The sequence below is a fragment of the Colletes latitarsis genome, chromosome 13 (genome assembly GCF_051014445.1).
Source record: "Colletes latitarsis isolate SP2378_abdomen chromosome 13, iyColLati1, whole genome shotgun sequence".
NCBI classification, from domain to species: Eukaryota; Metazoa; Arthropoda; class Insecta; order Hymenoptera; family Colletidae; genus Colletes; species Colletes latitarsis.
Genome location: NC_135146.1, coordinates 14,921,942 through 14,949,052, shown reverse-complemented (window position 1 = coordinate 14,949,052; position 27,111 = coordinate 14,921,942). Strand labels below are relative to the sequence as shown.

At 34.8% G+C, this 27,111-nt stretch overlaps 1 protein-coding gene across 3 annotated transcripts; it reads right to left on the bottom strand.

The window, feature by feature from the left end:
- Positions 1–10: 10 nt before the first annotated feature.
- Positions 11–25,916, bottom strand: Hnf4 (Hepatocyte nuclear factor 4). Of its 3 annotated transcripts, none has more exons than XM_076780762.1 (7): positions 25,698–25,916; positions 8,959–9,160; positions 8,485–8,579; positions 8,217–8,353; positions 7,075–7,345; positions 5,658–5,810; positions 11–4,857 (listed from the first exon to the last, which is right to left on the bottom strand). In XM_076780762.1, exons 1-7 carry the CDS (start codon positions 25,729–25,731, stop codon positions 4,349–4,351), a joined length of 1,401 nt encoding a protein of 466 aa, XP_076636877.1. In that variant the 5' UTR covers positions 25,732–25,916; the 3' UTR covers positions 11–4,348. The 3 variants fall into 3 exon arrangements, with proteins under 3 accessions (XP_076636877.1, XP_076636878.1, XP_076636879.1); XM_076780763.1 differs by having other exon boundaries at positions 5,658–5,792; XM_076780764.1 differs by lacking the exon at positions 25,698–25,916 and adding an exon at positions 21,220–21,594.
- Positions 25,917–27,111: the final 1,195 nt, after the last annotated feature.

Below are 27,111 nucleotides of genomic sequence, written 5' to 3'. Positions count from 1 at the left end.
CAATAGAAAATATTTATGCAGAAAGTCGATACAAGTTGTCTTTTGTTTAACCACTTTCCTTGTTTATTAATGACAATGTTTATCACTTTGACTAATTTACAATTTGTTTGCGCGCACATGTATTACATAAAAAAACTATATTTATATATTATATCTCGCATTACGATTTAGTACATACTATAGTATGTAGTAATGTTTAAAGTATTCGTAAATTATTTGTATTATTGCTTCCTATCCGGCCATAAATATAAAATCTAAAAGAAATTCCGACGAACGTATGAAATCAGCGATTTTATTATTGTAAAATGTTTTTCTTATTGAGCAAAGTATGGAACAAAAAATAAAATGTCGTAAACGTTAATTAAAAAATTAACCCTGCTAAGTTCCTGAACGTTTGCCATAAGTGATTTTTACGTTTCCTTTATTTATTTATACGAATGCCCCTTATACTAATTATATTATTTTAATTTAATTAACATTACCAGATCTTAGCAGGATTGCTTGATCGTTTCATTGTTATTTAAACACATTTATTATAAACAGGACTGAGCAATACTTGCCCTGATAACAGATGGAAACAGCTTTTTATTTCTATTTTTGTTTCTTTTTAAAAACTTTTTAATCGGCCAAAATAAAATAACAGTAATAATATTTGCAATATATTGTCCCCTTTGAATGTTGAGAAAAATACGTAAAAGTACGAAATAATTTTTTCGTAGATTTGCAAGATCAAGACTTGAAAATTTGTTGAAATTTATCACCTTTTTAGTCTATTAACTCGAGGTACATCACATGCGACAAAAGAACCGCTGCATACAAATATAATTGTTTAAACGCCTAGCATAAATTGGCACAACAATAATTCTACGCAATGAAATGTATTTCATTTGGTAACTAGAATGGCAGAGCTGGGGAAAATTGTCATTGAAATAATAAATAACCGATAGAATCAATAAAAAAGATGACGCGTTAATTTTTACCACTTTGTTATAAATTATTTCGTGATATTTGTTACTCGAGATTTTTATTTGAATGACAATTTTCCCCAGCTCTGTAGGATGGGAAGCGAGTGTACTTACTCTTTCGCTAAGAATTAATTGCATTGCAATGGCGTGTGCTTCGTTCTTTATAAAGAGAGGTGCTAAAACTATGTGCTAATTATTTTCTCGTTTCTTGTATGCACATAATTTTAGTAGTGACTTCCATATTATAATACTTAAAATAAATTAAGAAGTAAACGTACATATATGTGCCACTATCCTTTAAGAGATTAAGAATTGTCTTTGTTTTGGTATAATTCCTTTTCTCCTCTACGGAATAAACTGGATTTAATGCCAACATTGAGATTGGGTTTAATAACAACACTTTTACAGCATCCCGTGTTTTACGCACCTATATTTCTCTAAGCTACAGTATTACTTCGCTAACCGATCAGAAATCGAGTTACTCCTGTGTATTTACAGATGAAAAGTAGTAATTTTCTTTTTAAAAATGGGATATATCGAGACTGGATGGAATCTAGCTATTCACAGCTTCAGTTATCGGATAATAAAGTCGATCAATTAACGAGGTATTACTGTCTGTACATAAAAAATAGTCGATTATTATTAAAATCATTAATCACTGTGTCTCTATAATACATTACATTTACAACATGGGGTAACAAGATGATTATCGCGATAACAAAAATATTCTCTGCAGGAATGTATTATAAATAATATAATTAACCCTTTGTATAAATAACAGTAAACTTAATTCCTACGTGTGTAACAATTAATTATAATATTGTCGTATTCAGAGGTCGGTCGTTTACAATTCAATTAAATGAATAGATATTCTTAACGAGGTTAAATAATTAAAATAGAAAAATTGCTATCTGTTAAACATAAACTTACTACGTTACAAAATTGAAATGACACTAAAATGATTCCTTTTAAAAAATTAATAATAACGAACTATTTAGTATATGTATATACATTGGCTGGTTTCGAAATTGGTGGTCCCATTTTGATAGTCTATTCTGTTCTTTTTAAAAATGGAAGAAGAGATCGTAGAAACTTGGAAACTCTTCTTCTCCAATATACATATAAACACATTTTGTTTGAATTAAAAAATGTGCTTATATCTCGAAAATGAAAAGTTATGGTTATATGATTATTTTTCATCTTTAGAAAAAGTCGAATATGCTACCACAGTGAGACCATTTATTTCGACGCCATTTTGTATATGTATATTGTTTCTTTAGAACTCGAAGACCATTCTTCGATTTCGATTACACTAACTGCTAATTCCTCCAATAATTTTACTTGCATGAACGTTGTACAAAATAAATAAAAAAAAGAGAGAAATAGATAATTAATGACTTTATTTAATTAGATTGACTTCGCGGCGACAAGACAATTTCGTGTCACTTTATTCGACCTTACCTTACCTTAATTGAGCAATATTTAGCACGATTGTTACTCAAAAACTTGAGATCGCACAGTATTTCAAACGATTGCCAACTACATCTTTATATTGGACACGAAATTAATTCAACACTAAACCTACCACGACCGGTATTTGGTATCAAATTCTGGTTAGCTTCCGATGTAAATGGTAAAGATTCCACTGGAAGTTCAGTTTCCACTGTTTTAGACAGTGTAACAACGCGTATTAAAAATATTAAAACTTTAGACGCGTGCAGTTCCGAAACTACTAGTGTTTTATTAATCATTGAGCCACCGTTGGCAGCGGCAAAGCTTCCTCTTTAAAATGGCTTTTGGTTTTTGTCGATCGGACTTTCCGTTTTCGAGATATCGTAATTTATGTAAAGTGGTATTTTTCTTAATTCGTCTATCTCTGTCTCAGTCTAACGCGTCGGACCTCTTTGTCGCACGCGCGTAGTGCTGACCTAGCCCGCGTACGTGACTCGCGTGACCTAGTTTCGCCGTAGTATTTCCAAGAATTTACTACGCACTGTTTACTATTTACGCGCGCGCGAGTTCATTGATCTCAATGAAACGTACACAAAGCTTCGGACCCCTATATCTCCGTAACTAGCCACCGCATCGAGTTGAAACTAAAATCGCTATATCTCCGGAACTAATGAAGCTATCGACTCGTTCGAGCGCTCATTTTAAAGGGCATTTCATCCTCTATCCAATGAATATATTAACTATTATTATTTATGCTGTCTTCTATGTTTATTTTGACATTTATTTTTACGCTGTATACTTAAAGAAGTTTCAGCAATTCCTTTTCCTAGTTTTGAGTAAAAGTATTGCATATTTTTGTACAGATTTTTAAAATGCGCGACATGAAAGAGAAATCTTACGAATAAACTTCAGAACACAACTTTCTATACATATAATGGCAAAAATTCGAAGTACGTTGCCTCGTAAAAGAGAAAAAGAAAGGTCATTCGACCGGTCATGGTAGGAATGGTTACACATGAAGTATCGGTAGGTTTAGTGTTAAAAACTGTACTTTCAGTATGTAAACCATGCGGAATATGAGTGCGAGGTTTTTGAGAACCCGTGATTTTGAAACTGTTGCTCGTGTTGCAACGTTTGAGAGAAAAAAAAAAATCACAACTTATAAAAACGTTCGATCCGTGGCACTGACATTTAAAAATTGTTCAAAAAGATCACTAAAAATCATCGTAAAGTTGAAGAGAATTCTGAGAATTGACTTTCATTCTAGCGATTTCTCGAAGATCTTGCGACATCCAGCAAGCTATCCGAAAATATTTGTTTATCTATCGTTCATTAAATATTTTCGAGAAATTTTACGATCTGCTTTCGTCGTAAAGATTCGAAACAACACTTCCTCGACGTACGAATAATTTCATTTTCAAGTATCATAAATTCTGTACGATCTATAAAAATAATTCTTAATATCTTGGAAACTTTTACACATTTCTTAACGTTTCTCGATTACATTTCCATATAATTATTTGCTGTTCTTCCGTGTCGCAAGACTTCAAAACGATGGTTTTACTTTCCAAAAACGTCTCGAGGATTCTTGAACGATTATCCAAAGATCACAAGTTTAATATAAATTTCGACTGCTCGGACGATCCTGTGATACTTTATCCCCAAACATTCTCTCGGATATCAAACGATCCTTTCGAAGTCTAAAGATTCAAAAGAAGAGTAACACTAATCACGTTGAAAATGCTTCTATCTAGTACCTTCTTTGCTTCTCTAATGTTTCCCATCTTCCTGGCGTGCTTCAACATCTTTAAATTCGTATCGTAAGTACTCGAAAGCAGAAAAATCGTCAAGGTAGGTAGTAACAACGAACTGAATTAATTCACTCTCTTTTCATAGGATCTCCTGATCACCTTTGAGCTCGTCGGGACTCTTTAAAAGCTGGATTCGCTCTCTAGGCTGGGTTCCTGCTTGAACATCCTGAATCCAGTCACGCTAGTCACGTCCTCTTGATTCTGGATCGGTGTTAGATCCCTCAGGATCATCACAGGACTTCCTCCGGCCAGCATGTGATCCTGAGGACTCAAAGGAGGCGCGTTCGCCGGTGTCAAAGGACTGCTAGGACTCTCGTTGCTGCTCACGTAACTACCAGCAGCGTTTGAGATCGGAATCGGCGTCACGGTGCCATTCACCTCGGCCGTAGCACCGCCAAGGAGCATCTCTTGCAATAAATTGTCGATGTGCGCCACTCCGAACAGCCGTACGAATTGAATCTGCTCGATCATCTGCCAGGAGATGGACTGCAGAGCTGGCAAAGTCAACAGAATCTCACCGAAACGACCACGGCTATCGTACTGTCGGTCGCTTATGTAGTCCTCCAAGTTGATTTGAATCTGGTAACGCAGCTGCTTAATTCTCTGCGGCTCGCTCAGCCCTTTTGCATCTATCGACAGAAAGGATACAACAGGATACTTGGATGCTAAAAAAACTTATCACTTTGCGAACGAACGTTGTAAAACAATAAAAATGCAACTGATCCCAAAGATGTAACGACTCAGAGAAGTCGTAGGTGATTGACACACTGTTAAAGTTAAGATGTAAGATATCACTTTGTGAATCAAGTCCATGCTGTGAAACAATCGAAATGAAAGTGATCCTGAGGTACAACGACTCCAGAGAAGTCGTGGGCGATCGTCCTAATCAAGACACACCGTTAAAGTTGATATTGGACTTTGTGATGTTGGAGATTCTCAAAAAAATTCGCACTGTTACCTCGTAACAGCGAATCTAGGATCGTCTGCAATTCGTTTCGGCATGGCGGCGGCGACCGCGCCGCCAATGATCAATTAAATCTTATTGAGACAATCGTTCTCGCGTGCCGGCACATCTTGGCCGAATGACACGCAAATTCTTCGTTCCCTTCGACTGCAGATTGCGAAGCGAGATCGCTGACGATCATCGATCCTCTGAATTTGCTAATTTCCACTTTACTCAAACTAGAAATAGGACTACTCGTCGAATTTTCCTATTATTCTATCAGATACGATGAACACGACGTCAATATAGCGTAATAATACATATTACGAAACGTGCTTGATCGAAGATCCAAATGAAAAGAATCCTTGCAAAGCTCGTTGAGAAAATATATTACATTTTAGTTTAGTTTTGTGAGAAACTAAAATCAGAGAACTAGAGAGACAGAGTGTTTAATTTTAATCAGAGTATAACGAGAGAGAAACTTACTGGGATCGAAAAAGACGATTGCTTTAAGGCAAGCAAATTCTGTGTCGTCGATTTGCACCTCGTTCAGCGGTTTCACCAGCTCGTCCATCACTCTGACACCCACCTTGCTGATGTCTAGGTCTTGATTGCGACCCTCTGCGGACAAATATATGACTGATAACGACGGTTAAACCATCCCTATCGGATCCCATGACCAATCAACTGAGTCCAGATACAGTACAAGGTATTACAAGCTACGAAACCAACACAGTTGAATGAACCCATCTGCACTCATGCTAGTGCAATTGCAACGTCAAGACTGGACTCAGTCTACTATTCCCCATTACAAGTTCATGCAACTAACGCAGCGAGACTATCGATTTCTTAATAGTTGTTCAGTAATATCCATAGATATTAAAAACTCTTGACTTAAGAAAATGTACTTGACAAAATGTCAGATAAAATGGGATCAGAGATCGTAGGAAATAATTTCCTGTTACGAGTGACGTTTGATTTTCTATCGATTATCTCGCTCTGCGCGTTTTAGCTTTGCTCCGATAAAAATGTTAAAAACACAATTGTTGTCCACAAAAATTCAACATATGATAAGGAAAGTGTCCCTACATTATCTGCGCTTCTATACAAATTAAACAACGATTAATCTAACGTCCACGATTAAATAAATACTGTGAAATGGCCAAACTTTTGTGGAAATAGAATTTTTAGTGAACTATACAAAATTCTCGCATGCATGCTGTTATTTACTCACCCACATTTTCCTAATAATTATGCTATACCTGTTTAAGTAAATTTACAGTTTCAGAAAAATGACAAAATCACAGAAACATTCTCGTTTTAAACAAATTGCCACAAACTGATACTTGAAAATTTCTCATTGAACCACTTGGAAATTTTCACCTGAATCGTCAATGCAATTTTCGTCGATTAAGATGTTTAGTGTCTTTTAAATTATGTGTTATCGGTGACTGAATTTTTTTTATGCTTGTATCTGTTTTATGGTACTTAATCTTCTGAAATCTTATCTATCGGTGCTATCGAAAGATGAAATAATACTCTGTGGTACTCTTTATTACGCGCAATAATATTTTCAATACTGTTTGAACTTTTTAAGTTTCAATTTAATTCGTTCTGAAAGTCCAGCGATATATGTATATTTAATATAATTTATTCTTTTTTAGATTACTCCAATAAAAATTATTATACACCACGCTGAACGATTATTTTTTTTTAGGCTACCAAGTGGTTGCTTAGGTCAGATTAAGTATGATACAGGTCTCTAGGAATGCTGAGTCTGTTTCTAGATAATTGGTCGACTAGTTTGCCTAATGACAACTTTTTCTACAATCTACTTTTCATCGTTAGAACATACGAACATTCAACAGATACCAAATGATTAATAAACTTGAGAAAAACGTACCAGGACAGTTTTTCGTGATAATGCAGTTGTTACCCAATAGGAGGACATCTTTTAGTTGCATACTGCGCCTGGCTACGCCCAGGAGAAGATGTTCACCAGCGTGTGCCCTCAACAGTGCCACTTGGTCGTCGAGGGTGAGCTCGCTAAATGCTGGTATATATTTGGCCCATTCCACCAAGATCAGTAGTTGCTGCTTCATGCTGTCGCAGACATCGTTTATGTTGGCGATTTGCTTCGTACTTAGGTCAATATCGCCACCTGGGCTGCCTAGCTGTTTAAAGGAACGTTGAATTATCCTCCTTAATATCTCATTCCTTTAAAACTTAATAAAATCCAACAAAACATTTTTGTTCGTTCAAATAAATTCAATTCACTTCATCTTGGTATTTAAAGTGTTCAATTATTTATAAATATCCAGATAAACTTCACGTTTCAGAATGTTAACTATACTAATGAGTGCATATTCGAGACAATTTAAATATTCGAAACTTTAAGACTAAAAATTACAATTATTCGTGGGGGAAGTGACCGGATGTCTGTCCGTCTTGGCATTTACATACACTGAAAAGACCCAATATTCCCACGAGCTTCATTAATTCTCTTCCATCTCTTAAATATTGAGACGGGAACCATAAATTCGTTTCCATCGAACGAATAAACAAAAGGGTGCATTGACAAAAAATAAACGAGCAGAGAAACCTTTTATAACTTATTCGAGAATTGAATTCTTTTTGATCAAATTTTAATTCATGGTACTAGTATTACTATCAAAGTGTGTTTTAAACATATTGATATCTAAAAAGATTGATACGTTATTGACGCATGGCGAATATCAGAGAAATGCTCTCAAGTTTTATGTCATCCTTGTGTGAAAACATTTTTTTAACATTGAACGTATGTTTATGTGTACATGGAAAATTACCAAATGATAAACGTTGCAATCGTGTACCGTCAATAACAAATAGCGATAATACCGCAGTGATATTAGCTCAGTCTCAAGCTAAGCCACGTGTTTCGAGACGAACGTATCTCTGTTAAGTGTCAATAAAATTTTGACAACTGTGGTACATAAAAATTTACCTAAGATCCGATCTAGATTTTTCTTTGTAAAATTACTAAAACAAGAATTGAGTTAAACTGACCTCGAGGGCAGCTCCAACTTGTCTGCTGAGCATCTCAGCTTGAAGAAGAGAAACTACGGAGAGTCCGTTTCCGTTGCTACTCTGCTCCTCGTAACTTGGCCTTCTACAGCTTATTCGGTCCCTCTCGTTTTGTACAGCTACATGCAAACAAAATAAAAAAAAAAAAGGAATATAATCACCCATGTGACTTCCCGCGTTTACTTAGAATTAATTAATAATTTCCTCGTAAAAAAATAACTGAAATCAAAGACCAAACTACTGCACTCACCTTCTTTTTTCATACCAGCTTTGAAACATTTTCGTAGTCTGCAGTACCTGCACTGATTCCTCTTGTCTTTGTCTACTACACAGTTCCTACTAAATCTGCAATAAACAATAATGCTTGCAATTAGTTCGTGAACGAACCTCTGGGGCCAAAAGTAACCAAATACAAAATTTAATTGATAATAATTACGATGTAAATGTAATTCTATTTTACTACTGTACCTACTACTGTCCTTTGTATTAAAAATTCAAGGATTGTTTACTTTAATATTTGCGTTGTACCCAATAGTAATTCTATAAAATAAGATAAATAATTCTCTCTGTATGTACGTATAAAAATATCTCGAAAACGAGGGAATAGGGTTTTTTGACAATGGGTGTATAGTATAACTTGCACCTGCTGTTTGTTATTTTTTTATACAATTTTAGAATATTAAATTCGTTTAAATAGGGGACGATTTCAATTCGTTTTACAAACCTGCAGGTGTACACGTGATTTTTCCTGACCGATCGCCGGAAGAAGCCTTTGCAACCGTCACAAGAGGCGGCTCCGTAATGTTTTCCTGTTGCTCGATCTCCGCAGATCGCACAATGCTGAGACAGAACACCACCCACGCCTGATCCCGGTAAACCGAGGACCGAGCCACCTGCTGCACCTGCGCCCATGCTCAGATCGGCGTCTGTAACGTACCATTTTAAAATATTAATATACATATTCCAATCAGTATGTGCCAGGACTATCAAAAAATTAACAACTGATTCGTAAATCTACGATTTTCCCAAGTGTATCGCGTCTTTGTTAATTTTTGATAGTAATGCCGAGTATCTGATAGCAATGAATTACGATTTCAAGTCGAATTATAGTGTATTATTCCGTGCGCTGTATCTCCGCTATTCAATTGATCATACACAGTCATTTATCTAGCCTCTTCTATTCGCTGTAGCAGCGATTATATTTCCTCGCGCGTTTATCGTTGCCTACTTGCATAATAATCATGCACTGTAAAAGTAAAAATATTGTACGAATTTAAATTATCGCTCGGAGATAAAATGAAATTTCGGTCGAACGAAAACGCGAAAAGTAAAGTGCAATGCATTGTGTCGAAAACGACCTATTTACTTTGCTTTTTCAAACTATTATCGATGCTCGCAGATTACTTAATTCGAATTCGAAATAATTTTAAATTGCACACGAACTTTCCAGACGAAAAGTACAGTGTAACAAATTATCAGTCGCATGGATTTCGGTTAAACAATAACCCGGATTTAACAATAAATTACCTCGACGTAACCCACATAAATAAATCTGAATCGATAAAAATTCGACTCGAATGGGAATAACAGGGTATTACCCGGGAGCAGTAAACGAAATGCCATCCGAAATCTCGTTTCGAGAACGCAGCGATTCCCTTATCGCCCTGAGACATATAAATAACGATATTTCCATGATAAAGAACGCTCAGACGTCGGTCTCTTTTCTAGTACGTTTCTTTACGAAACTGCTGTTCGTAATAAACCTACAGATAACTTCGTTACTTATCAATCACGTACACCAACGCGGGATCATTGTCGTCCTTTTCAAAAGACCGAGCAAATAATTACAATCTTTGAGCAACTACCAAGCAAGGATTCTTTCTTAAAAATGGAAAACCACTTAATCTAGTAAAATTTCTCTCGATCATTGTTTAATTTCATTCAGTTGAGTATCTGATTTTAATTGTTGGACAGTTGGATCTCATTTAGAGTACTTATCTATTATCTGGTCCTCTATACAGGATGTCCTACGCAACTGGGTCAGGCTATATCTTCGAAACGTTTAAAGTCAGAGCAAAAAGTCACGAGGTAAAATTAAACGCTGTGATTAATATCACGTATACAAATGTTAAACGCTTCTTTTCTGTGTCTATTTCATATTTTGCTCTCTCTCTCTCTACGAGGGTTTCTGTGTATTTTCCGTCAGTGTGGCATTCTGTCTATCTTCACTGATACTACTACACGAGAATCAGCCACTACGCGAAACCCCCAATCTTATTTCTTGACTATAGAAATTATTTTCGTATACAAGGTCACTCCAAACATCTTTATCGTAAAAGATCTTTAATACTTGAGGCTTCGTGTTATCTGAATGTTGTACCTGACCGTTTATTATTTTAACACGGATGCATCGCTTATTTTTACGTCGGTGTTGGTACGCTATCTCAACAACTATCGCGAGCATTTTTAAAAATAACATGCAAATGAAATGAATAAATATTCAAGTGTCTGGACGAATTTCGAATGGTAATCGATACTGTCTTGCAGTGTCTTGAACTAGCAATAATTCTGAATTTATATTATTAATTACACGTGCGCCCGTGCAATTATAAATTGATTGTAATTCGGTTATACAAGTATCTAAGCGTAAGAAATCTTCGCTGAGTTTTTGCAAGGTAAAAATATCAAGTTGGGTCATTGTAGGGTTAAGTATGCAAAGTACTCGGGGGCCTTGAGATAATATTTGAATGTTTCTGATAAACTATTGCAAAAAGACCTCGAAAGCTAGCTATGGAATTACCGATAACATTAAATCTCGAATTTCCATGATTCATTATTCACCTACCAATTCATCATCGTTTTTTAATTATCTCACTATATGCAACCATTAACTTATTACTCCTATTGTTATATTAGGGAGCCATACCGGTCGTAGGAAAAAGGAAAAAAATTATGACTTGATAATTTGCATTGAATTAAGTTAAATGTATGCAACAGGCAGTTGTAATTTTTGCATTCTATTTACATTAAAGTGACACTACAGGTTCGATGAGTTTTTGGTGCTTGACAAGGAGTAGCTTACTTCTAAATAAAGATAAAAAATATTTATAAGAGACAAAATTAAATCCTCCATATAGGGACATCTTTTCTTTGGTGCAAAGGATTCAATCAGTCTTTGTAAGACTCCAGTCAGCTTCTACTTTATATCAATATAATACAAACATTTTTAACATATGGTTCAAATAAGAATAAAATAGTATTTAAAAGCAGCCAGTCTTATTTACAATATCCGTATGAAATATGTTCATCTCTTTCATCTTATTAATAAAAAAAAATGGCGCCTAGAACCACGTGTTCTGTTCGCCAGTGGTTCGTCCACTGCATTAGTTAGAGTTTCTAAGTATCGTTTGTTCGTTTGTCGAATACCATTGATCCATTGAAACTCGTAATGATGAAACAAGGTAAGAAAAAAGTGAGATGACTGTAAAAGAGTTTCGTAATGCGAACAAGATAGGAAAAAGGATGAATATTGATCACGGATGGAAATAGTATAGCAATAAAGCGTAATAAGTTGCTTGTTATAAATTATTCCAAGGTCCGCCGTGGTTTTTATGCCCATATTATCTATCAGTGCATGCATGATATTATCTGGCTGCACATTGTCGGCCAGGAAAAGAAATATTTAACTTTTTTACTACGTGTGACCGACTGACCTCTCGCAGCCACGTTTATCTTGCGGATTTTGCATATTTTCTGGCTGCGTTCGATAAAGAAATCCTTTGAATAGTAAATAGCGAATAACATTTACTCAATGATAGCCAACCGTGAATAAAAAATCGTTCAAGAGAAACGCTTCGTTCAATAAAGCATTATTATGTTACGTTATCGAAGCCTCGAATCATTAATATTTTTATCAATAATTAGAAATGTTTGGGCAAGAATCCTCCAGATCAAGTACAAAAATCGACGAAACAATGCTTGATAGAAAGACAGAATGCATTGTATCGAAATGTAAAAATATTCAAATAGTGGAATTTAGACATTTTGACTTGTAACGTGTCCATATATCCGCAACAGGTGGCTATTCGCCACAATATTCTGAATATTCCGATAAATTAATTCATTAATAAGAGAGAAGCAATCGCGAACGACAAGATAAAAAGAGCAAAACGATCCATCAAACGTGTTATGACGTATTTGAAATGCATAGCAAGTTCAGCCACATAATTATAGCACGTTCACTGACGTAAAAGTGAATTAATAATTCGGAAACAATCGATCACGAATATATTAGATACGTTTTACGACACTATATAAATTATTATTCGACACGTTTGCTTTTTAATGTTATCTACGCCTTGTTGGCTAATTAGATTTCCGAATAGATGGAAAGCCATGGAAAAGAGTTGGACGAATAACGTTAAATGGCAAAGAATTTCGTCGCCCAATCGTTGCAATTATTTCGAGGCGTGCACCATGAAATGTGCTCTTGAGTGATCATGAAACAGAATTGGCCTTTCACGATTCGTTAGACTCGCTTTATGAACAATTTTTACTGCACGGTGTCAAGTTCAATGTAATATTTTTCTGCCCTGACACTTTCAGTTTTCAAAAAGAGACGACAGGATTAGGTCATCGAACTGTAAACGTTGTTTTCCTTGAACGAAGATGAAATTTTAACACCTTTAAAATTGCTTAAATTACTAGTTTAGTTAGCAACAAATTTTTTATTATTAGAAAAGGTCAGTTTTAATTCGAGATGTGCATGGAAAGGAATACATATCGCGTGCAATGCACCGACGATTCTATTTTACTGGCGATACCGAAGCGAACGGGACCTGCCTTAACTCGAGCCAAAGTCTAATTGATGACCCTATTCGCTGTATCTTTCGACGATTATGTCGCTCTGATTATGCATCTCGATACGTGAACGAGGTGGTAGAAAATTCATTGCAACGACACACAAAATTTATGCAAACGAATTTAAGACAAGGAAAACAATTAATATAATCGAGTACCAGTTGCATCTAAATTTCCAAATTCCACCCCCTTTTATATTTTAACGATTTTAACGACAGTATCAATCACAATTAAAGAGTACGTTGCATCTCAAAAATGAAATCAACAACAGTACGTTATTATTATAGAATCTGTTAAAAATTACGTGCGAGAGTTAGCATACTCTCCCTGAGTATTCGAGAACTTTACCAAACTTTTTTTAAAGCTTAAAAAATTCGAGATTAGTAATAGATTAAATATGGAAAAAGAAATATAAACGATTGTAACGGAAAACCAACGAGAACCAAACCAAATAGAAAAGTTATCGTGTTTGTTGTTAAATGGTCGATGCACAGTCCTGGTTCTCATTAAAGGGAGAGAAATTCTAAAAGATTTATAACCGATTTCGATGCACCAATGTGTTTCTGGGAGAATGTTCTGCCTCTGGTCGATTCTGCTGACACACGATGACATGCAGAACTGACCCTCGTGACGTAATCGTCGCAATTCACTACCCACTCGTTCTACCTCTTCTCCAAATGTTCTCTACAATGCAAGTAGAAGCCATTCGATTTTCAATAGCCACTCAATGATCTAAAGATGAAGAATCTGGCCAATAAATTGATAACAGCCCTCGAATCGAGTACATATTTTATTGTTCTGAAGGAACAGGGTGCTCCAAATTTTGTAACCACAGTATCTGTTCAGTAAACAGTGTTGTGTTTACAAAGAAACTATTTGTAAAATAATATTTATCGTTAATGTGCGAATAGAGTATTTACACCTAACACGGAGAGTTAAATTTTGGTTTTAAAAATTCCAATCGATGGATGAGTCACTTAGAGATAACCATATTCTGGAGACAATTGCATCCTCAACAGTGATGTACTTGATACTTTAATAATGTCGTGCGAGCTTTACAAGCTTTATCAATTCAATGTTTATTCATGGAAATAACCCTTCCTTAGGTGCTGCCTAAACTAAAGATAGACTCACCGATTTTATCGATATCTCGTCAAAATATTGATAATTGATAAAATGTATAGTAAAATACAAAACTCGAGAAAAGAGTTGAATCATTTTTCGAACGTTAAAAAAAGAAATACACCGGGTGAATGATGGGGTATGGCATTTTCTCATGCAAAAACATTTCTATCGACGTAAACATAAAATGTTTACGGTTCTATTTAGTTAAAAAGAAAGTAAAAGGTTGGTAACCTTAGACGCTAAATAAAATAATACATGTGTAGGCACGAATTTATTTTATGGTTTCTATGTGCTAATTAGGACCCTGAAGTGAATCGCATACACTACGGGACATCCTGTATAGGTTAATGAGGTGAGGTTTCAATAACAACAATTAAGTTGTAGCTCGCTTCTTCTGCACTGCTTTATTTTTTTTATGCGCATGATAAAGACGCTAATACAAAGCTCGATACAAACTTACGAGCTTTTATATTTTCAACATCCTTAGGAATAAACAGAGATTATTTTTCTTCGCAATATTAGTACAATAACGAATTTTTTATAGTGGATGTAGAACCAAAGATTCCAGCGAATGAGACAATTAGTCGGTGAGATAATTTCACGAAGATATGGACTACTAAGTCTTACCCAAATATTTTAGATAATGAACTTTTTTTCACGAGCATATTTGACAGTCGTAAATCATTTTAATAAATATCTATCGGAAGAAAATTTTATTTGTTCGAAATATTCCTACAATAAATCCTAAAATTTTACGAGATAAAAAACATTCTAAGGAGTACACTGGATTTTGGAAATTGTGTCGAACGAAGTGGTATTTTTGTTGTGGTTGTTTGGTTGGACAGTGTTTGGGCAGTCGAGGTCCTATCGAGTTATGGTGAGGGATCGATGGCGGTCCCGTTTGTTCTCTATTCGATGTGAATTATCGAGCAACACCTTGATCTTATTCTACCGAGCAGGCAAACCAGCGGTTTTGTAACGCCGCATTGACGAGAGCAAAAAACAAGAGTCACTTGAGTGCTGACCGGGCCTTGATCCCGCAGCCAAGACGCTCAGCGTACGCATCGCGCGCTTTTTCGATACTAAACGACTTGCTCAAATCAAATCCCCAGCCTGCTCATAAAGCCGCGGATCGTCGCGACAAAAAATCCCCGTATAAAAAAGAAATCGTGTCCTCGAGAGAATCGTTTATCTTACGGACCTCTGACACTAGACACTTCGCCTCGCGTTTCAACCGGCGACCGATTTGATACGAAACTCTCGTGGCATCAGGTGATACGTCAATATTTTTTAAACAATTTTAGCAACAATTTTCGAGTCGATCGTAATTTTTTAAATCTTTTCATTTGTTTATTTTGGAAAAACCTAATCCCCAAGTATGACAAAACTTGGTACATGGAGTAAAAACATTCTTATATCATTAACTTTCCAAGTCTAATTTCTGGACAAGTTACTAAATGAGAATAGAAACTGGAATCAGGATAACAAGATCCAAAATGGAGTCGTTCAAGTATCTAAATCTCATAACAATCAATCACGTTTACCATCCAGCTTAACGACAGAACGTTTGTTTTCGAATGAAAAGTAAAAAAAGCGCGTCGTCTGTAAAACGAACGATTTAAAATAATTTTTATCAGATCGTCAGTCATCGAGCGAGCAATCAGATAAATCGAATTAGTCGATAACTGAAGTATGTACGTACATTCGCATCTAAAAGATAAATCATCGTTATTTAGTAATTTACCTCTGACAGAAATTCAACGTAAACCTACTTCGGAAATATTTACACATCTCAGACACTAGACAAATTTTACGTAATTCTACTACGAGCTAACAGCTAAAATTAGTACCAAAGACGAGCAGAGCTGATCGAGCATGATGCATACGGAATACCGCGAAACATTGGATAATTAAAATCGATTTCGATGCATTATCAACGATTTAAAAGGGAAAACTGAGATTGTGTTGCGTTAAGAAGAAACGACAAAAGTCAAATCTAAATGCAATATGCAAAAGTGTGGAGCAATGTAACGATATTAAAGAATTGGAAAATTCAGTAAAACACTACTAAAATTAGGTAAAAATATTAAAAAAACAGAACATTTGAAGCAATTAATCATCACTGTGGCAGTACCATTTATTAACATTACAAATTTCGTGACAAATTTCGTAAATAAAATAGTGTTTCTAAATTTCTTAATTATTTTTTAGCATTTCTTCAATATTGTTATCAAATTCTTGCCAATTTCTTGTCATCGGTTATTGTAGAATGTGAGGCTGAGGGATGGAGCTTGAAATAGGGGGTAGGAGGAGGGCATGACAATGATATAACTTCATTACCGTTGTTTCTATAATAATGGAAGACTTCTTGATACAGTTTAATTATGCTAGATTCGAAAAGTTTTAAATTCCAAGCTTAAAAATTTATATTTATTCGTAAAAAGGTAAATATTGTATTATTTTTTAACAGAGCTCCAGACAAGAAAAACATGCTATTGATCTTGCAAATATTTTGAGTAGTGTATGTATATTTAACATCAATTTATGTAAATTTTAAACGCGAATTACGAAATTAATTGTTCGGATGCCTTGTTCTGCAAGAAAATATAATATTATGTAAATGAATTCTCTGGTATTATGCAGCGTTTCTTACTCATTATTTCAAGGATTTTTTATAACTGTCTTATCAATACAAAATTAAGATATTTTGTTGCACCTTTTAATTGCTTTCGACGTAGCCCATCTGGAATCCATTTCACCATTTAGTAATAAAAAAATAATTTCATACAGACATCTTAAGTAAGTTTGATTATACATATCTCGAAACTAGAATTTCGTGTTTTAACAACCTGTCGTATCAATTCTGACGCTAAGCAGCGGAACAGAAACGAGAAGAACGCGAAGATGAATTAAAGATTCGATCTAAATAGGCTAATAGATCATCTCGTATTCGCAGTCGTGCGTAACGGATGCAAGAAAAACGTAGATTTTTTACGAAACGAGTCCGCAACGATCCAGTAAACCACCATCCAGCAGCCGCCATCGAATGTCCACCAAGAATGTCACACTCAACAAAGATGGCCGAAAGCAAATAGACGCTTCTAGCGTGTAAATGATTACTTAGGGCCACGGACATGATTCTTCGTGGAAAAACTGCACCTAGAAATGCTTTGCGACCTTCTGTAGAGTCAACGATTATTAAATTCTTCGTCGATGCGACAGACTGAAGTGCCTAGATCGCCACGTGCCAAATGTAGAATAAATCAACGCCAGCCATAATCGAGAGTACTTTAAAACGCCAACAAAGAGCGTTTAAAAGTACGAAAAACAAGTACTGGAAACGTTCGATACACGTTAATGAATTTTGTGGTAAACATCAACACCGAATGTTTTATTGGCTCGATCCGATAAGAAAATTTAATCGACAGAAGTATATTTCCATCATTAGAATTAGATCAAGGTTGGGGAACTAATATTTACAAACGCATACCAAGTATCATCGATTTAATTAATGTTCTCCATGGACGTATTTCTGCATTCTACAAAACACGCCACAACAAATCAAACATTTTATTTTCTTTTATAATGTTGCATTATACTATTTCACAATATTGTTCGTAGAATTCTGTTGTTATAGGCGAGATAACGTTTCGTACATCAATAAACGATGATCTTTTATCGAACAGTAAATTGAATTTAAGATACAAAACAAAAGCTGCGTGACAAAAGATAACAAACAAACATTGTTTCAGTTATACAACTGCTTTTAATAAAAATAACGGCGTATAGATGTCCGCAACTTTCATAACAATCTAATAAGATGTTGGATAACCCTTGGATTTGATGATTGCACGACATCTGCCTGACATTAATTCGAATAATCAAACGCAAAAGTCAACCGGTATTTCTGACCATATTTTCGTAATTTTTTGTGCCTTAATCAATTTAGAACAGTGTTTGGGGCCGTTATCGTGTTGAAATTACCATTCTGATAACATTCTTTTATGGGAAAATGGCTCCACTGTTTCTGTTATTTGTAACTTTCATTTCCACCACCAAATTTTCCTTTTGGTTTTAGATATTTATACATTTATACACTTTAACTTGCTTTCAATACTGCACAGAATTGTTTAACCGCTCGTTGTAATTTAATTTTTAATAAAATAAAAGTTTTAGTTATGTTCTTCTTCGAAACAAGTGGTGTTTCTTGCACGCTTTGTGCGAAAGAAATTATTCTCATTCAAACGACTAATTGTCTTCCAAATCCAACGTAACGACAACGTAAAATGGATTAGACGATCGAGTTCTTTATGAAAAAAAGATTCAGGCAATGTTTATACCCGAATGGAATCAATCGTCGATGATTAAACCAGGAAAGCCTCGTTACGAAACAACGATTAATTACTACATTTTATTACACAACCGTTTCTCATTTAGCAATTTCACGACTTTTCACTTTAGTCCTCGATTTTGACTTGCCGTTTGCATGCGTGAGGCTGCCTCTCAGACTCAGGTGACCAATTGATTCATCTACGAGGTTAATACGAATTGCGAAAGCCACGGAGAGAAAGAGACAAGCAGACCCGTCTGCTAAGGTAAGAAGAAAGAATCAGAGAGAAAGACAGTTCTGTTTGAGGTGAAACCAACAGAGAAAGAGAAACGTCGCGTGCGTGTCGCATTAAATTACGTAAGCGAATGAACCGCTGGATTCCAGCTTGCTAGTAGGATACCATTTTCGATCGAATTCCACAAAATTTGCTTCATCGAATATCTCGAGATTCGCCAATGTCCCAAATTCGAGCCAGAATTATTAAAAATCACTGCTAATTACTCTGACCAGTATTCTATAACTAGTCTGTTGCTATTAGGGGTTGGAAACAGTTGTAACATCGTTTCCAGTTTTCGTTATTGGAACAGATGTGAAAAACTTTTATTCTAAATAATATTTTCAGCCGTATCGGTCTCGATATTGTATCAGTTCTATATCAGTTTCAAAACAGTTACATATCGATTATAAATATATCGCAGGTGAGCGTAGAAAGATTATTTTTCAAAATTTGATATACCTTCTTGTCGATTTATATTAAACTCAGACTAATAATATATTACTATTATTATCGAGGATCGAAAACATTAAACAGGAATATGGTATCGAACCAACGATTATTTCACTGTAAACTGGAACATTAACAAATTGGATGTCGTTAAATTTGTGTGCATTATGTAATATTAATTTTGTACAGCAACTGGGAAAACGTAGAACATTTGTAATCTTGCATTTTACTTTTTTACGATCCTGTCTCTTTCTATGAAAATTCATCAAAACGCAAGGTCAGCAAATAGCAGATTGAAAATAAAAGATTGAAACGTATATGTATACCCTCGTATTTCTCAGAGACACGTTGACGCGGCGGACTAACAGTATTAATAATTAATGCGGCCTCTGCTAGCTAAAAGCTTCTTTTACTTGTTAATTCGCAGTTCCCCTTTTGTTTGTTCTGTGGAAACGACATTACCATAAGCAAACACAGAGGAACGCTCGAAAATAGTACTCAATAACCGAAACGTTATCACGATTCCATGTGTAATACAGTGATTCGTCAGCTATAAAATTATGTCACTCCCAGATAACAACTGCATAATATTATATATGATCACCAATTACGTATTTCTTAATACATACTGCCATAATCTATTTCTCAAACGTTAAACATACATATGTAATGATAACACTTTCATGAAAGGCTGAAATATCGAGAAAGCTCACGATTTCCAAAATTCCTTTGCAACACCATTTTATTTAATAATTATGATATACCAGAGTTCTAGTAAATACAGACGATTCTATTCCAGACGAATTCGTAGTATGTGTAGCTAGTCAACAAATTCCGAGTCAAGTGCACGTGTACCAAAAGGAATTTTAAATTCACTTTTCACTTGGAAAACGAAAACACATTTATTAAAAAAATCTCGTCTGAACTTTGGACTGTATTTCTTTACGACCAATCATCTATTTTGTATACAGTTAATGATGGACCACGTAAAGAGAAGCAGCAAAAATTTGTCAATACGTACACATGTTTGTATCGACACATAGTATTGCAACATAGAATACCTCGAAATATAATAATGTAAAAAATAAAACTCAAAATCTAAGTATATTCAAGCGTTTTATTAAATTATATTTACGTATAATTTTTTACTTATAAATATGTTGATAACGAGTGTGAGTTCTGCTCTAATTTATTAAAAATTTTCCACATTTCAAAATGAGAATCGATGCAATGATGAATTTTACACAGTATAAGTTATAGAATACGAAGAAAAGATAATGACAAAATATTGCATATGGCTATATGAGATGTAAACCTAACCTATACATATAACATTTTTATATACTATAGAATTTAATTTGTAAGGAATATAAATTGTTGAAATACTAGGAATGAAGGCAGTTCTCGCAAATCACCTCGTTTCAGAACGCAAACGCGTCTAATTCCGCAGATAAGCAGACTCATTTATCAATTCCGATAGCGGTACGGTTTGAGAAAAATAAACTGGAAATTAACACGTAAAAGATTATTGTTTAAATCCAGTTTGAAAATCATCGTCGAACGCTCCTATTTCGAAGCGATGTAAATTATTCGAGCTATTGCTGGATAAATACCTATCAGGGGTGGAAGATGGCGATGGCTGGAAGGTGGGGAAGGAGGGGAGAGAGTGGAGAAGAGAAGATACGCGGAAGCTAAAAAAAAAAAGTGGAAAGTCACGTCTGTCTGTATAAACAATCCATATCTACTTCGCTCTCGAAATCGACAAAAAATCTTACATAATTTAAAAGAGAAAATTGCTAACTTAACTTGCCTCGTATTAATAAAAAAAAAAAATTACGTGAAATGAGAGGAACGCTTATCAGCGATACACGGTGAAAAAAAAATGATTATTAATAAGCCTGTCTGCGTGTTTATCGGAACATCTCTTACTTGTTTCAATAATTTACCTGCCAGTCCCATTTCGAAAACAACTACGGAAAATAGAGAGTTCTGGATCAGGCGTCAGGATCTTGGATCGTCCGTACGCTCCTTCGTATCGTTCTTAAAAACAACTCCGTGCAGGTAACCTCCATTATAGTTATTATCATCGAGACGACGCTTCGGAAAATCACGTTGCGATAGACCGGCGATGCATTAATTGCGTAATTAGTCGAACGTCGACGAAACTGTTTCGTGGATCACGAAGCACACAGCGGGAGGAACCGGGGGGAGGGAGACGCACATGCAGACGCGATCGCGTGCCGAAATTACAGTAAACGTTAAGAAAATAAAAAAGAAAAAAAAAAATTAATATCTTCATAGCAACGTCGCGGAGACGACTGGCGAGCAGCTGACGCGTTTTGCGCTCGGCTCGTGTGGAAGGAGTGGGGATGATTCGAGTCCATACGCGAGGAGATTAACAGTGGGGTGGGGGAGTCGCTAATGTGTCCAAGAAAACAAAGGGTGGGGATGAAACGCGCGAAAATAAATACTTCACTCTTTCGGCAGTATTTAAGATTCGACGGTTCCGCACGCGCCTCGAACCATTTCTCGACTAAAAGTGCAGTAAAATTAGACTTTTCGTTTGAAACAATGCAGGCGAAAGTTTTTTTCAAGTCAAAAATAATCGTTACAAGAGTTTAACCTCGTTTACTCGTGTGCCACATTGCTTAATACTGTTTCTGCCTTGGTTTTATGCATAACCAACAGGTGTCTTTTCACATGCAAATAACTGTAGAAATAGTTAAGCACAAACCAACCATATCGAAAGACTAAAAATTGCGCTTTAAAGAAAAAACTTTCATACGAGTAATATATTTAAATATAGTAGAACGTGAGCTTTGTCCATGATTTCAGTCAAACAGCTGTCGTTTCACTTATTTTTTCCGAGTGAAATTTATACATATACATAATTGTATCCCTAGAACTTCCAAAATATATAGGATCCACAATATTAAAACAGTTGAACATGATATATGAAAGGATTGTTTAATACTACCGATTGTACTAACATTTTCGACAAACCCATGTCGTGATGTTGTACTACAGTCGTATTATGCACATAATTTTCTTGTCGACTCTCGAACAACTTGAGTGAAACATGTTTCCATCATGCTATTCAGAGTATTACTGTCAACAATGTAACTTCAGTTAAAAGTGTCATACTTTTCCTCAGATATCATTAATATTAAAGGTAAAATTTTAGTCACTTATTCTATGATTTACACAAGAAATAAAGATTTATTCGCTTATCTAACAATTGACTTGTCTAATTAAAAAAAGAATTAAGTAAATGTTCGTAAAAACCATGGAAAGTAGAAATAACTCTACAGGTTCTGCACACAGAAATCTCACAGTCGCATTTAATAAGTATATTCGCAGAACGTTTAAGTTAATTGCTGAACAAAATCGTTGCGTTATCTGATCATTGAATTTAAAAAAAAAAATTAATGTCTCTTATATGTACCGAAATTTTTAAAGGTGTCACTCATCGACGAAAGTTTGACTAGCTTTACGTGCACTTCTGTTGCAGTAAATTGTCGCACAAGATTGCAATTGTTACGATAAGTACCTCATACAGGCGTATAAAAGTCGTAAACAATTTTTTAGAATTCGCAATATGTGTGTGTTTGATACTTTATATGCATAGAAACGAGAAACTGCACGTAATAACGCAAAGTCATGTCTTCAAGTATGTTGACGTTTATCAGAATATTTTATCGCAATGGCGTGCTTTACACGCTTTCGAATATCAAATTTAACTCGAGGCGAAACTCGTTAGATGATTTCTTTCGCTTCATTTGGCTATTAGAGCGGCTGAATCGAACGACCACAATAAAATATTCACGATAGTATCTTCAGAGAGGAAAAGTTGAGCTTAAAAACGCTTGAATAATTTACGTATTTCTGCGTAAAGATAAAATTTCTAATATAATGGTTTAAAATGGTGATCTTGAGTCGCATTTTGTTATTTATAAAAATTTATATTAACTTTGAAGAGTGTCTGGTATTAGAGAGGGAATCATTCGGTATAGTGGCATTCGCCATAAACGAAAACCATATCAACTTTCTCTGCTTTTGCATAACTCATTTTCGATGTCTGAATATTATAAAGCCGTACTTTGGTCGGACACAGATAAATACGAAGCGTAAAACATGATTAAACGTTTGTTTACATTCTACGATCCATATAATAAATACATCAGTAATATACTAACAACCAAAGAAGACACGAGTAAGTTATGTTCCATCGTAGTTAACCCAGAATAACATTTACAGGCTATTATATTCATTTTTAAAAGTATTAGAATGCAAATGAATTATTTTTAATAAAAAGTTTGTACACCCAGAGGGGTTGCTTGTGATAAAAAAATTCAAATCCAGTCTGGTAATAAGATTTATTTATAAGATAATCGATTCGATTAATCTTGATATACATATACTTTAAATTAGCCAAAAAGTAATTAAAATTGTGACATTATTAATTGAAGTACGAGCACACAGTGACTATGCAATTCTCGTTCAATTCGAGGGATATTATTCTCGTTTCGTTGATATCAGCTTTTTATTTCTTCGTTTAGCAATTCTCGGAGTCCCGCAGAAGTCGTGAAAACTTTCCGTGATTGGATCTTCCTGGTTAATTTTTATATACTACAATGATATTCGATTAAGAAAAGGAATACAATCTTCTGGAATTCTTTCCAGATTCGTCAGTCGTCGACAAAGGATTTCAATTAATTTTATGGCACACTGGAACAAGGTATATTTCCATTTAAGGGACGTCGTCCACAGCAAAGAGTGGAGGAAAACCGAGATGGGAGGGGATAAGAAAACTGTAACAAAGACAGTAACTAGCTAATGAGTCAGTTTGCGATAAACAGAAAGGAACGAAGCCGTTTCTGCTCAGACAACGAGAGACACGCGTGCACACAAACGCACAAAAACACATGCAAGGAAAGAGAGGGAGACAGCCGTAAATGAATCACATTATGTGCTGGCAGACTATCTACCGACAGGACGATAATTACACTTCGAATAAGAATTTCATTGTAAATCTGCCTCTCAAAATACTGAAACATTCTTCTACTGACACACAATTAGTAACACACCGAGTATACAGAATGGATTGTAGAACTTTAGTGTTGTCTAGCTCTGATCTAACCGAAAAGAAGAAGCTCGATCAATTTATTAAACGTAAAATCTCTCGATTTTTAATTCCCTTCGTAAATATAGCCTCCTCAACTTAGATCGAAAGATATAATATTTTTAAATTTGTTAAACTACAAATTTATAGTCAGAGACTTTAAAATCATGCTACTTACTACTAATCAACGTTAAAAGAAAATGTTCAGATTTATCAATTAGTAACCAGCAACTGTCAAAATCATTCTAATGATAAATAATTGTATGTATTGCATGCATCACACCAACAAGAGTAAATACTTGACATAGAATTGTTCAGAATCCAATTCAAATTGTTACTTTTCGAGTTTATTTTGATACTGAATCACGGATCATTTATACTGTTAGGCACGTTTCTGAAACCGCTATGGAGAATAAACAAAGTTCTTAAAAACAGACTTCCACAGAACTGTATATATCAAAATATTACGTATTACGGATTATTGCTACAATTTTTGTTCCACGAAATTGTTGTAACATCGCTTTTAGAATGAATAAAATTCGTAATAATATTGCTGTCGCGTTTTCAGGAAACTGTTATTTACTACCGAACGAACGTGTTTAATCACGGTTCTTACAAAACACGCGCAGATAGTGTCAGCAAATTAGCTTTAATTAACTCCTTCAAATTACTTCGTACTAAATTAATTGATGCGACAGTTTAAACAGAAACATTAATATTAGTTTATTCTCAGATTAAAAATTACTCGAAACCCTGAATCAAGGAAACGTCATCGAAACCATATGATTTACTTGCAGAAAGGTTTATAATTTCAAATTTTTATATCTAAAGTTATAAAACACGACGATGAATTCTTTTCTAAGTATAGGTGTTGATAAAATCATTTTAGAATATGAGATTTATTTGGCACAAGTTGAGCTAATTCAGAAAGATATTTCTAAAAGATGCAAGAGAAAATGTTAAATTCTAATAATTTTAAGATGCACAATCTCGTTCAGTTCTACACTGAAAGAATTCTTTTCAGTTCTAATACAAGCTTCAAAGATAATCTTATAATTCTTGTTCGAAAAAATTAAAATTCAAGAAGCTTTGTTATACTCCAAGTTTAAAGAATCTTCTGAAAACTCCTAGTTGAAAACATTTATAATCTTCAAAGTTTGATTAAGCTTTAACTTCGAAGAACTTTGTATGCAAAGTATTTTATAGTTTTTTTATGTGAACTATATGGACTGTAAAGAGTAATCGTCGGTATGAATCAAGTATGAAAATGAATAGTAACAATAATGATCGAGTAAAACTTACCGAGAACCTCGAAAAGTTGATCGTCGAATCGCATCTCGGTGTCTGTCGTTGTACTTAATTCACTCACAGTACAACTCGGCGTTGAACGATGTTTCGCGTGTGCATAAGAGTAACAGAGGCATAGACAATGCCTTCACGTGGTTGTCATACTTCTATCACTGCACGGTCGGCCGTTGGCGAACGATAAAATTAACAAATCATTCAACCATCGCGCACGGAGGTCGCTGAACGACTGGACATCAAAACCTCCACTTCCCGTGATTGCCACTGTACATACATGGTGAATAGTGGGGGGTGGGCAGTTATGTTACACGCGCAACGCGCTCTACACATACACTGGACAAAGTAGTATTAACGGACTCGCTTTTTACAATAAATTTATGCAAACTACAATGGTCGAAACAGTGACTCTGCGTGGCAAAAATTTTCCAACTTTAATATTTCGACAGAATTTTATTCTCAACTATTTAACTCGGATTATTAAACTCTGAAACATTCGAAATATGTAAATGATTAAATTTTCAATGTTTTCAGTTTCATTTTTGAAAAATTCACAGAGTTTTCGTTGGATCCGCGGGACGAGAAAGTAACACGTGCACTTGGAAAAAGAGCAACGAAAGCTTCCAATTGACAAATCAAAACACGTTTTAACCGCATGGCAAACTGAAGGTTGCTTGTAATAAAGTTTATAAAGGAAGGGGTCAGTTAGTCGATAACCCCGTAGAATGTCCATCCTATCGATTGTCCGAACGTTTTCCAACACAGCGCCTAAATAAGCTTGCTTGCACCTTTAATCATAGAAATAATAAGCAACGTAACTATTTTATACGTCCATCGAATGAAAAATTGAAATTAATTTCAATTACAAGATAAAAATATATTTTATTTTCTATCTGCGATATTGACCTACATTTCTAACTAAATATTCCAACGAACAGACAAATCTTTTGAAAGAGAAAACGTGAATTATTGTCAGAATATAATTGTAATATCACACTCGACGTGTTTCCATATCGAGTACCGTAGTAGTATTTACTTGTGAATCTTTATCTTAAATAGGAGGTGCCGGCAAGTATCTGCTAGAGATTAATTTGATCTCATAGAAAGTTTAATTAATACACCTGCCGCATTGCATCGTTATTTTTTATTTTAATTTCTTAAAACCAACGATAACACACAGTGATAAGGTTTATCAATTATTAGTCGATACATATCTCTCTAGATTACAAATAATTGATCGCGTTCTAGACGCGTAATCATTAATAATACTCGAGTAAGAAAAACGATAGATCTCAGAAACATTATTTAAACTTACGATTAGTACATATTTGTTACTATAAAATCTATCGATTTCCATCGAAACTCAACACTTTTATCGAATTATCAAATTACTTGCATTATAAATATTATATTA